This window comes from Manis javanica, chromosome 4, assembly GCF_040802235.1.
Source record: "Manis javanica isolate MJ-LG chromosome 4, MJ_LKY, whole genome shotgun sequence".
Lineage (NCBI taxonomy): Eukaryota > Metazoa > Chordata > Mammalia > Pholidota > Manidae > Manis > Manis javanica.
The window spans coordinates 136,392,559-136,405,461 of NC_133159.1; the positions used below are offsets into that span (position 1 = coordinate 136,392,559).

The 12,903-nt window shown below is 41.2% G+C and overlaps 1 protein-coding gene across 6 annotated transcripts in view; it reads left to right on the top strand.

Annotated features, from left to right (window-relative positions):
• SSH2 (slingshot protein phosphatase 2) overlaps nt 1–12,903 on the top strand; it is a 306,049-nt gene that overhangs the window by 284,806 nt on the left and 8,340 nt on the right. For all 6 annotated transcript variants that reach the window (XM_073235066.1, XM_073235067.1, XM_037022734.2 and 3 more), the window contains 2 exons: nt 825–1,025; nt 11,290–12,124. In XM_073235066.1, the coding sequence (XP_073091167.1) occupies nt 825–1,025; nt 11,290–12,124 (1,036 nt within the window). The remainder of the gene's footprint in view (nt 1–824; nt 1,026–11,289; nt 12,125–12,903) is intronic.

The window sequence follows — 12,903 nt, forward strand, 5'->3', positions numbered from 1 at the left end:
CTTTATTTTCTCTTTCTTCCAATCCATTAAAAATAACAACAGGTTCCACTCACCTCACTGAGAACCCATGTGGTACTTCACATAGTCCATCGCATGGCCTTGTCTCACTCCATGAGTTGTGTATAGCGAGTTCCTAGACAGAACACAGGTGTTGATATTGTGAAAAGTAGTATCTAGGGCAACATCTGAGTGAAGAGGAGGGTTAGTTTCATTTGGTTTATGCTTTCCTCCAGAGAGAGAGCCCTTACTAGAACTTGAACTAGAAGCAACTCAGAACAGTTGGATAAACTCGATGAGTCACTGCCACACCTGTAACTCAAGAGTGTGCCAACCATGAAACATGCCCCTGGGGCTGTGAGGGGAACTGACCTCCAACTGCACACAAAATGGAGTCCAGTCTCTAAATTTAAAATTCTCCCTCCACCCTCTATGATCAACTGTCATCACAATTATCATTTTCAATTTTAATTGCCTCTCCCACTGAATCCTACCCTTTTAGAGAAAACTGTTACTTCTCTTTGCATCCCAGTACCTTGCACTTTGCCTTACACATAGTAAATGTTTTATGAGTTAATTAAAGATAACATAGTTAATGTTTGATGAATTAATTAATATTAACATTGAATATTGCATGAGTACACTAGAATGAATTGCCTACCCTTCCCACACATTTGGCTATAGATGTATACAAGACACTAAAGCAGAATGTATTGTATAGCAAGAAATTAAAAGGATAGGACAGGAGACTTGGGAACATTTAAAATCTCATTTTTAAAGTGTACTCACTATTGTGTTTTCCTCCTTACCTCAATCCCCTTAACTAGGAAACACGGATCTAAATGCCTGGTCCACTGCAAAATGGGAGTAAGCCGCTCAGCCTCCACTGTGATTGCTTATGCAATGAAGGAGTATGGCTGGAATCTGGACCGAGCCTATGACTACGTGAAGGAAAGACGAACAGTGACGAAGCCCAACCCTAGCTTCATGAGACAACTGGAAGAGTACCAAGGGATCTTGCTGGCAAGGTGAGTTCTTAAGTGACTTTCTCAGATTTTCCCTCCTTTATGCTCCATAGGGCAAGGTGAAATGTCCTTCCCTGAAGCTAGCTTTCAGCCTAATTTGGATGTGTGATACATTTTGAAAATTAAAATTGCTATCAATCCAGTTTTTAAAAAATAAGTACAAGCATGTAAATTAGCATGAAAGATTAGGCATTTAATCTAACTAAAGACATTTAAACTAAAGGGTGTAAATACTATTCCCTTATTTCAGTTCTCAACTAGGTACAGATTTTAGTAAATACTTCTCAACATCTTCTAAGGCCAGATACAGCCACTTTATCAAAATGGATACCAATTGCCCCTGCAGAAATGCTAGGTGTAGCTGAAATTCTTAGAAATTTTTTGGCCCGTTCTCTTAAAAAAAAAAAAAAAAAAGAAGTACCTCCTGCTGCTTTGGGCGTTACTTTTCTTCCCAATGCTTGGTTTCACTGAGCTTTCTCCAATAATTTTAGTCATGTGACAGATCAGAATTGCGATATATATAACCCATTTTAGGTATGAAATGCCTCCCAGGAATAGCTCTCGTTTTCTTTTCTAAAACCTTTTAATCTGATTTTATATATATGATTCACAAAAATGCAGAAACGACAAGGGAAAAATCATTTATAAGCTCAGGACTCACAGACAGGACTTGACATTATCTTCACTATTTCTCCAGGTCTTCTCTTTATCACATATATTGATAAAAATTTTTTCATAAAAACTATCTTCAGCCTACCTCTTCACCCAGTATAGATCTCTTTTTTTAAAAACTATAGCAACGTTTATTGAGCATTTACACTGCATTTGACAATCACTGTTCCTCCCCCAACCAGTTTTAAATTGAGATTTTACATTGTAAACATGTCCAATGTGTCATTTTGACACATCTGTATATTGCAAACTGATTAATACCATAGCATTAGCTAACATCACCATCCCTTCATATAATTACCATTTCTTTTTTGTGGTAAGAATATTTAGGATCTCTTTTAGCAACATTCAATTATATGATATTAGCATTATTAGCTATAATCACCAGGCTGTACATTAGATCCCCAGAACTTGCTAATCTTCTAACTGGAAGTTTGTACCCTTTGATCAATATGTCCCCATTTCCCTCAACTCCCACCCCCTGGTAACCACCACTGTACTTTCTGTTTCTCTGAGTTTGATTTTTGTAGATTCCATATTAAGTGATACCACACAATATTGGTCTTTCTCTGTCTACTTAGTACCAGGTCTTGAGCATCTTCCTGTAAGAACCAGCTGTTTAAACAATAATTTGGTAATTGGTTATTTATTAAATGAATAATTTTACTACCCTTCGGGTAATGAAAGCCCACCTTCACTTGCTCCCAGGAAAAGGATTCCTTTGTTAAACTGAAATGCCATACGCTGAAGTTCTGTGGAGTACTAGATTTTGCTTTGTTTTTTCCACGTAGGCATGTTATAGGTGTTTTGTTAGGGTAAAGGCATAGCTGCCTAGCAGCAGTTGGGGCCGGTGCCAAAGTTTGATTCCAGTGAGTCTCATGACTTGATCTTGACTCTTGAATCTGGGCTGTGTTTCCCCTGAACAAAATGTTAAATAGCCTTCCAGCCTATCCAGGCAGTGGGACCACCCTCCCACCCCCGAAGTATTGTGAAAATGCAGCCACAGCAGAGCATTGTGGTTTCCACTAAAAACCCCTCCCATTTACTCAGTGCTTGGCATGGTTTTATCTGAGCCATTCTCTTAGGAGGCTGGGAGGATACTCAAGTCTCCCCCACTTAAAAAGAATTTATAGGTCTTTGGGGCCACATTTTGATGACATTTTTAGATTAGATCAGAAGGTAGAACATAGCAGTTCTTTTTGGCACAAGAAAGAGGCATCTGATGGTTGGATAAAACATAAATATTATATATTCCCAGACACACACATGACAGATGTTAGGCAGTGTCCTCACGTGGCCCATTGAGAGGAAGGATACTAAGTGTCCTGCCAATTTCAGTATTTATTCTGGAATCCCAGGCTACTGCAAGCTGTTGGGTTAGGTTTTTAGCATATGTGGTTTTTCTTAGATGTTAGAGGAATTACAGAAAAATCTGAGATGAGGACAAGAAGAGCAGCCTAAGCCCACAGATGGTAGCCTCTTCCCTTTCCCTTTCGGTTCCGTCCAGCCTTCCTGGGTTAGACACACAGAGGGAAGGGCACGCCCTGGAGAATGAGAAGACCACAGATTTTGAGTTAGCCTATCTAGCTTCCATTCCCAGTTTATCCCCTTGCTGCAGCTTTCAGAAGTTACCTCACAGTTCTAATCCACACCTGACCCCATCTCTCAAATGAAAATCAATAGACCTACCTCATAGGGTTATTGTAAATTAAGAGTGTATAAATGTGTATTGTTTAGCGTTAAGGGTTATTCAGATGTGATTCTCATCATCTCCTTCCTCACAGCTGCCCAGAAAACACACATAGGCATGGGCCATTTATCTCCTCCTCCTTGACCTATGTATCTGCCATTTACTGCCTCCTCCTTCCTCCAACCATGGCCTCCCACCACCCACAGACACCCTGACTCGTTAGACACTGGAATGGGAAGTGGTCCTGGATTCCCTGTATCATGATGTTTCCTGGATTTTTTGAACTAGAACCAAGTGCTGGGGGTATCACTTAGGCTACTTCCAGCTGCAAGTAATGGAATAAATACCTCCATCAACCAGGATCTCAACAAGAAACAGCATGCTCGAATTAGAAGGGACTATTTACAAAGGTGTGAAATTGTAATGGAATCAAGGGACTTGTATCAGCAGAGATGTTTGGTAATAGCTCCTAGGCCCAAAGAAGGAGGGAGAGTTACTAGAACCCCGAGGGAGACTCCTGGAGAAGGTACCTTCATAGAGGAGAAGTAACTTTCGGTCAAGAGACACATCAGCCTGAAATAACCCTGTAGGAGGCCGCTAGGAAAATAAATGTCCTGGCTCCCTCTCTGTCCACTCTGCTGTTGGGGCTACCCATTAGCCAAACCCTATAGAAGGCAGAGGAGAAGAAGGCCCATTGATGTGCTACATAGGTAAGTCTCTGGGGCAGAGAGCAGGTAGAAGATCTGAAGAAGGGATCTGCAGGGGCACACAGAAAGTATCTGGCCCAACACCCAGCTACAGGTAGTTTAAAAAGTTGGACCGTTTTAACATCTCTTTTAGCAGGAAGCACCGAAGTAGACTCGGTAATGGCTTTGGGATATAGTCAGAGCCTTAGGTTCTCCACCTTTCTGCTCTACCTTCCTTAGATAATTCCTTGCTCCTTGAACGTGTCTCCTCATGACTGCCAGATATCTGCCACATTTCTGGGCATCTACACGTAAATTCCACAGCGTCTGGCTGAATGAATGGACATTTCTACTGGGGGGAAGTCTTTGTATTTTAGAGGGGATGAAGCACAATAGGCTTCACCCCTAGGACTCATTGGCCAGGACTGGGTAATATACCTAAAGCTAATCACTGGCTAGGAAAATAAAATTTCCTGACTGGCTAAAACAAATTCACATTTACCCTTTGGTGCTAGAAAGTTACCACATTCCCTGAACCCATGCAACAGTGAACACCCAAATCAAATCAGGAATCTGCCAGTAAGGCAAAGAGTGGGAGTACCTGCTGAGTATACAGCAATTAGGGTCTGCATTCTGTGATGTGTTATCCAGAAACAACACTTGTAGGCTATCTACCAAGCTAACTGCCAAGTAAACTGGGCCTAGCAGACTCTTGCCTACCCCTAGAATGTTGCTGCAGGATCTGTCTGCTTAGAAGAGAAAAGAAGAAACCCCGGACTCCTGTGATTGTCTGAAGCCATAGTAAGCCTTGCAGATTAAGTAACGGGAGGAAAGTCCTTAGGAAAATTCCACCCATTCTGTTTGCAAAGAAATTTCATTTCCTGTCCAGGTGCTTAGATCTTATATTTCATATCTTCTCCCAGGAAGCATGTAGTGGTTTTCCCAAAGAAATAGAGCCCTGAGCCTATAGCATTCTTTAGTGCTGTGGTTGTCCAGAGTGGCACTGGGTGCTCAACTTGAGGTGGCATCCCTCTGTCTGAGGGTATTAATTTGGTATTTTGACCTCTGGGTGGAAGTTTACCAAAGTGATACCAGGCCCCTGTAGTGACTTATGAATTAATCAATGATTAATCAGAATGTGAGGGTATGAGCGAAACAGTGTGACAGCCCCTCTGAAATACATGAGACATACTGTATATGTCTTCAAGAGCATGGGAGGGGCTAATAGTTAATATTCTACTTTAGACCTAAAAGGGAGGGTATCATAAAGCCTGTTCATATCTAATTTTATTTTTTCTGTTTTTGTAGCTGGGGGATGGGAGTGAGGCAGGAGGAGGGGTAAGTGTGTGTGTGTTTTGAAACCCTCTAGTAAACTGCCAGCAGCCTTGTTTGTTATTCTGCACTCTGATCATGGAGGTATCTGGCAGATTTATGTTCCATTAGACAAGTTCAGATTTCAGGCATTTGCAAGCTGGACCATGTGTCTGTGATATTAGTTTCCAGTGTATAAGGAGCAAGGGGAAAAAACTGGTGGGTGGCCGGGGAGTTTGCCACATACCCCCTTAAGTGTCAGTTTTGATTCTTTGAATGCCCCTGACACCAGGGCCAGAGGAGGCAGAGTCATCTTTTACCCTGGCTTTGCTGATGGAGACATTGAGGTCTGGTTAGCTGGTGCACAGTGTCAGTCAGCCAGAGGAGACCAAGGATGAGAGGGGGTGGATTCCTGGTCAGGTGACAGCCAATCACAGTTGAGGTTTAAAGGATTTTCTTAGTAGCTTTTCAGTCAAATAATCTTAAAGCATGTAGAACAACGTGCAGCACACAGAAAATGCTGACACTTTTTCTCCTCCTCCGCCTCCTTTCTGCAGGCTGCCTAACACCCTCAGAAGTAACCATAAACAGTCTGATTTTTACTATAATTAATACTCTGTTTTTAGTGATATTTTCCTATCTATAACTTTCTCAAACAGAGCTGGTGCTTTACCAAACATATAACAATAAGAAAGCAAGTGGAAGCAAGCGAATGGGCTATCATAAGCCTCTGATCATTTAGATTTCCTTCTTTTTATTTACAATGTAAAAGGCCAAATTCTTACCCAGAATGGCCCAATCATCTCATGTGTGTCAGTGTGTTTACATGAATCCATATCCAGGTCAGAAGCCACTCAAGAGAGAAAAGAACCTGGGACTTGGTTACATCATCGGGCAACAAACCAACTTGAAGTTCTTTTTGGCAACTTGTTTACTTGCTGCCTACCTGGATTAGGTGGGGGAAGTCAGCTGAATTTAAGCAGTTTATAATAATAAATTTATTTTATAATGATTTATATATTAATAATATTTATATGTAACAATATGTTTATAACAGTAAATATGATCTAATGTTGTACATCTATCTCTACCAGTGATGGAGCATTACAATAAACTGGCTTGGGAAAAGCTTCACTGGAAAGCAATTTTGTATAACTGAGTAAAACTGATGATGCCCATGTGCTCCAAGACCCAATTTTTCTACTATATATAACACCTTTGAGAAATCTTTATGTATCAGACACAAGAATGTCCATGGCAGTGTTGTTTATAAAAGCCAAAACTGTTCATCAACAGTATGGGTAAATAAATTGTGGCATATTCCTTGTACTCTATGAAATTACAGCTACACACATCAGTGAATATTAAAAAACAGTGTTAAGCACAAAAAGCAGTTGTAGAAGAATATATACAGTATGAATTCATTTATATAAAGTTCAAAGCATGTAATAAGCAGTATATTGTTAACAAAATATGATACGATAAAGAAAAGAAAAGGAATAAAAAGCACAAAATTCAGGATAAAGGCCACTAACCCCTGAGGTCGGGGTGAGAAGAGGCCCCTGGGGTAGCAGTGCTTCAGAGGCCATGGGAATGAATATCTGGACTATATCAGAGAACCACCTACCACCCTCCCTGCATGTCAGTTGCAAAAATGAAAAAGGTGGCAAAGTCAGACCTATCTTTGGAATGGGATTTTTCTTTACAAGTAGGTGTCAGTTTAATTCCTGTCCAGGTGCTTAGATCTTATATTTCAGACTCCAAGAGGGACCCAGTATTTTCTGATGATTATCTCCCCCAGGAAGAGAAGGAAATCCCTGCTGGGCAAAGGAGCTGTGATGTCAGCCACTTCCTCTGAGACACGGCACTGTTCCTGCCTGTTAGCATGACTTCAGTCTCTCAGTCCCTCCTGATTGATTAGTGATTTGCAAGCAGTTTATAAAATCATACTTTGGAGGGTTCTTGGGATCATGAAAACATCCCATTTGCCTGTTGACTGATAAAATAAGCTGTTCTTTTGTATTATTAGAAGATTATTAGAAAGGTGAGAACAGCTACTCCCTGAGATGTCTTCCTGTCATTTACATCACAGGACTTGTCCTGCCTTGATGGCTGAGAGAAGTTGGTGCAGGTTTGAAGATAGGCGAAGGATAGAAATTGGAGAACACAGTCATATTTAGGTCAGGAAACAAGGATATCTAGATGGAAAAGAAGACACTTTAAAAGGAAGCTTGTTGGCATCTGTTGGTCACAATGTATGGTTTAGGCCCCACCTTCCAACCAGTCAGCTTGCCCCTCTGTACAGCCACTCACTTGTTTGGCATGTGTGATATTGTGATATGTTGTCTCCTCCTAGGGGTGGGTGAAAATGGTGCAGCTTGGAAAGGGTGAAAACCCCATCCTCCACCCAGCTTATTGTTTATAGCTTGTCTTCATAAACAGATTAACCTGCTCCCTACCCGGAAAAGCACACTTCTGCTGTGCAGGGCTGAGTCAGAGAGAGCTCCACCCAAGCAGCAGTCAGGGGTTGCTGAGAGCAGGTGCAGAGTTGAGAACAAACGGGTTCACATTAGTGCAGGCGTATGACTGGGCAGAGATTCACAGGCAGGCGTGGCCCTCAGCCCAGGGTAAGTTGTTTCAGGCTGTTTCCCATTCCACCCTGTGTTAGGTAACTTCATCAGCTTGTAAGTCATGGAAACCACACCCACAAATGCCACATAAGTGACCTACTCCCTGGGCAAGTGATCCTGACCAGTCACAGACAGGGCCACCTTTCTCTTTTTAACTGAAGCTTTGGGAATTGTGCTTCCTTGGTAAAAGTGTGTGATTTGAAATGAAATGTCATCCCCACAACAGATCTTCTCTCCATAATATAATCCAAAGGATGAATATGGGTACAGGGGGGTGGGGTAGGGGGATGGGCCACCTACTTTTCCAGGTGTCACCTTAGCTTGATGGTTTTTATCCAGAGATCCTTATGAAAAAGGCCTGTACTTTATGCTTATCCTCTTCCATTCTGTTACCAACATTTTTCTCTAAATTTACTAGCCTTATCTTTTCTTTCCAAGTCAAGAAAGATTGTCACCCTCCTCACACTTCCACATCAGTGATTAGTCCTACATCAGCTCTTCATCTCAATTATGAGGACTTGTAATGGACTCCAATGGAGTATTTCTCTTTGTATTACTTGAACGCTGGTTTTAGGGATTTTTTTATCTTAGTTATTAATGTTAAACATACTTGTTATTTTATTTTATTTTATTTTCTTATTAAGGTATCTTTGATATACACTCTTACGAAGGTTTCACATGAAAAAACAATATGGTTACTACATTCACCCATATTATAGAGACCCCCATCCCCCATTGCAGTCACTGTCCATCAGTGTAGTAAGATGCCACAGATTCACTATTTGCCTTCTCTGTGCTACACTGTCTTCCCCATGATCCCCCACACACTATATCGTAATACCCCTCAATCCCCCTGTCTCTCCCTCCCCACCTTCCCTCCCTCCCCTCCTCTTTGGTAACCACTAGTCCCTCTTGGAGTCTGTGAGTCTGCGGCTGTTTTGTTCCTTCAGTTTTGCTTCGTTGTTATACTCCACAAATGAGGGAAATCATTTGGTGTTTGTCTTTCTCTGCTTGACTTATTTCACTGAGCACAATACCCTCTAGCTCCATCCATGTTGTTGCAAATGGTAGGATTTGTTTCTTTCTTGTGGCTGAATAATATTCCATTGTATATATGTACCACATCCTCTTTATCCATTCATCTACTGATGGACACTTAGGCTGCTTCAATATCTTGGCTATTATAAATAGTGCTGCAATAAACATAGGAGTGCATATGTCTTTTTTAATCTGACAACTTGTTTTCTTTGGGTAAATTCCTAGGAGTGGAATTCCTGGGTCAAATGTTATTTCTATTTTGAGTTTTTTGAGGAACCTCCATACTGCTTTCCACAGTGGTTGAACTAGCTTCATTCCCACCAGCAGTGTAGGAGGGTTCCCCTTTCTCCACATCCTCGCCAGCATTTGTTGTTCCTACTCTTTTCAATGTTGGCCATCCTACCTGGTGTGAGGTGATATCTCATTGTGGTTTTAGTTTGCATTTCCCTGATAACTAGCGATGTGGAGTATCTTTTCATGTGCCTGTTGGCCATCTGAATTTCTTCTTTGGAGAAGTGTCTGTTCAGCTCCTCTGCCCATTTTTTAATCGGGTTATTTGCTTTTTGGGTATTGAGGGATGTGAGTTCTTTATATATAACTTTGGGTATTAATGCCTTGTTGGATATGTCATTTATAAATATATTCTCCCATATTGTAGGATGCCTTTTTGTTCTGCTGATGGTGTCCTTTGCTGCACAGAAGTTTTTAGCTTGATGTAGTCCCATTTATTCATCTTTGCTTTTGTTTCCCTTGCCTGAGGAGATGCGTTCAGGAAAAAGTTGCTCATGTTTATATTCAGGAGATTTTTGCCTATGTTTTCTTCCAAGAGTTTTATGGTTTCATAACTTACATTCAGGTCTTTGATCCACTTTGAGTTTACTTTTGTATATAGGTTTAGACGATAATCCAGTTTCATTCTCTTGCATGTAGCTGTCCAGTTTTGCCAATACCAGTTGTTGAAGAGGCTGTCATTTCCCCATTTTATGTCCATGGCTCCCTTATTGTATATCAATTGAGCATATATGCTAGGTTTTACATCTGGGCTCTTTAGTCTGTTCCATTGGTCTATGAGTCTGTTCTTGTGCCAGTACTAAATTGTCTTGATTACTGTGGCTTTGCAGTAGAGCTTGAAGTCAGAGAGCATAATCCCCCCTGCTTTATTGTTCCTTCTCAGGATTGCTTTGGCTATTCGGGGTCTTTTGTGGTTCCATATGAATTTTAGAGCTACTTGCTCTAGTTCATTGAAGAATGCAGTTGGTATTTTGATAGGGATTGCATTGCTTCTACAGATAGCTTTAGGCAGGATGGCCATTTTGACAATATTAATTCTTCCTATCCATGAGCACGGGATGTATTTCCATTTATTGGTATCTTCTTTAATTTCTCTCATGAGTGTCTTGTAGTTTTCAGGGTATAGGTCTTTCACTTCCTTCGTTAGGTTTATTCCTAGGTATTTTATTCTTTTTGATGCAATTGTGAATGGACACACTTGTTATTTTTAAAATTCAAAAATTATGGAAGTACGACATATCAAAAGTAAAGCCCTCTCCCAAAGTACTTTTGCTTTCCTTGAAAAAAACACTGTTTTCATTTTGGTGATAGTCCTCCAGATATTTTCCTGTACTTAATTCTAACATGGTAACTGATCACTCCAAATGTGTTCAATACACTTTTTTGCTCAGTAGTATACCTTGGACATCATTTCACTAAAATACCTGTTTTTAACAGCCTCATAGCATATGGGTGTGTAGATTATAATTTTTAAGAATTCTTTTTTTTAGTACCAAAGTATTATAGTAAACATCCTTGTATGTATATCTTTGTGTACTTATAGTAATATTTCTCCAAGAAAAAATCTTAAAGGAAGAATTGCTGGTTAAAAGGTTAAATTTTGAGAGCCTACTGCCAGATTTCACTCTTAAAAATTGTGCGGCTATACCTGAGAAGCCTCGTTTGGCCACACCATCATCCACACTGGTTGCTGGCAACCATTTTGGCGCTTGTCAGTCTAATAGGCAAAATATCAGAACTCGTATTCATTTGTTTTTGTTGCTGTTTTGTTTTTGTTGCTATTAGTTAAATTGATCATCTTTTTAAGTGTTTAATGCCTCCCTTCTTCCACTGGGCATTAAAGCATTTTGTAGGTTAAAATTTAAGATTATCTGGAAGCAATTTCTGGGGAGGGTGTTGAGTGTTTTCACAAACCGGAGTAAGGTGTTTCCTGTGTATGTGCTCCACAGCAAACAGCGGCATAACAAGCTCTGGAGATCTCATTCAGATAGTGACCTCTCAGACCACCATGAGCCAATCTGCAAACCAGGGCTTGAACTCAACAAGAAGGAGATCACCACCTCAGCAGACCAGATTGCCGAGGTGAAGACCATGGAGAGTCACTCTCCCATACCTCCTGTCTTTGTGGAACATGTTGTCCCGCAGGATGAAAATCAGAAAGGCCTGTGTACCAAAGAAAGAATGATCTGCTTGGAATTTACTTCTAGGGAATTTCATGCTGGGCAGATTGAAGATGAATTAAACCTAAATGACATTAATGGATGCTCATCAGGGTGTTGTCTCGGTGAACCGAAATTCCCTCTCGACAACTGCCAGGCATCCAAAGCCTTAATCCACTCTGGACAGGCTCCAGCAATGGCCAACAGGTTCCCAGACTTAGCAGTGGAAGACCTGGAGACGGACGCACTGAAAGCAGATATGAACGTTCACCTACTGCCTATGGAAGAACTGACATCTCGCCTGAAAGACCTCCCCATGTCTCCTGATCCTGAGTCACCGAGCCCCCAACCCAGTTGCCAGACTGAAGTCCCAGATTTCAGTACAGACCGCATTGATTTTTTCAGTGCCCTAGAGAAGTTTGTAGAGCTTTCCCAAGAAACCCGGTCCAGAACTTTTTCCCACTCAAGGTTGGAGGAACTGGGTGGAGGCAGGAGTGAGAGCTGCCGACTGGCCGGGGTGGAAGTAGCCCCCTCCGAAGTGACAGCCGACGACCAGAGAAGCAGCTCTTTGAGTGACACTCCCCATGCATCTGAAGAATCTTCAACAGATGAGGAACAGTCAAAGGTAAAACTGTCTTTATAGTTCTCCACCTAATGAAGTTCTCGTGGAAGATAAATTTTTGAGATTCTGCTATGTTGACTTTATTTTTGAGGTTGCTAAAGATTTAGGAAGGTAGCATAGGAGAAAGTCTGGCTGAGACTTTCCTTGAAAACTTAGGGTTTAAACATATTTCAAATGAGTTGCCTTTGAGGACTTTCTCTTTCCAGGCTTTTGGTGTCATTAGAAGCACTTCGGAGAGGGAGTGAAAGAAGGGATTAGCCAAAACAAATGTCCTGCCTGAACAAGGAGAGGCCTCCTCCCTGTACCTCTGCAGTACAGGTCAAATTTCACCAATAATGAAGTGCCAGGGACTCGTATGCTGCCTGAATGAAACCTGGGTCTCTCTGAGAAGATGGATTTATTTGGGAAATTCTGTCTCAGAAAATTCAAAGGCTTGACATGGTGTAGTTGTTGTACTAGCAACTGATTCCCATGCTTAGTTTTTGTTATGGTGTTTCTAAATTGTTCCTCACCTCAGACCCTGTGGTATTCAGGAGTTGAGAGGTGGTTTGGGGAGTGATTTGAGAGAGACAGAATCCCAAGACACTTCTCAGTGGCAGGTGAGCTTGTTGGCCATAGCAGGCCCTAAAAAGAATTACTATATATCATTAATTCTAAGACTCACACTTACTCTCAGTTTGACCCTTTGGATATTGGGATGCATCTTAAAAACAATAGTATCTTAAATCAGCATAATGCAGGAGTTGGAATGTAAGTGGCGACAGATTCACTCTAACATACCA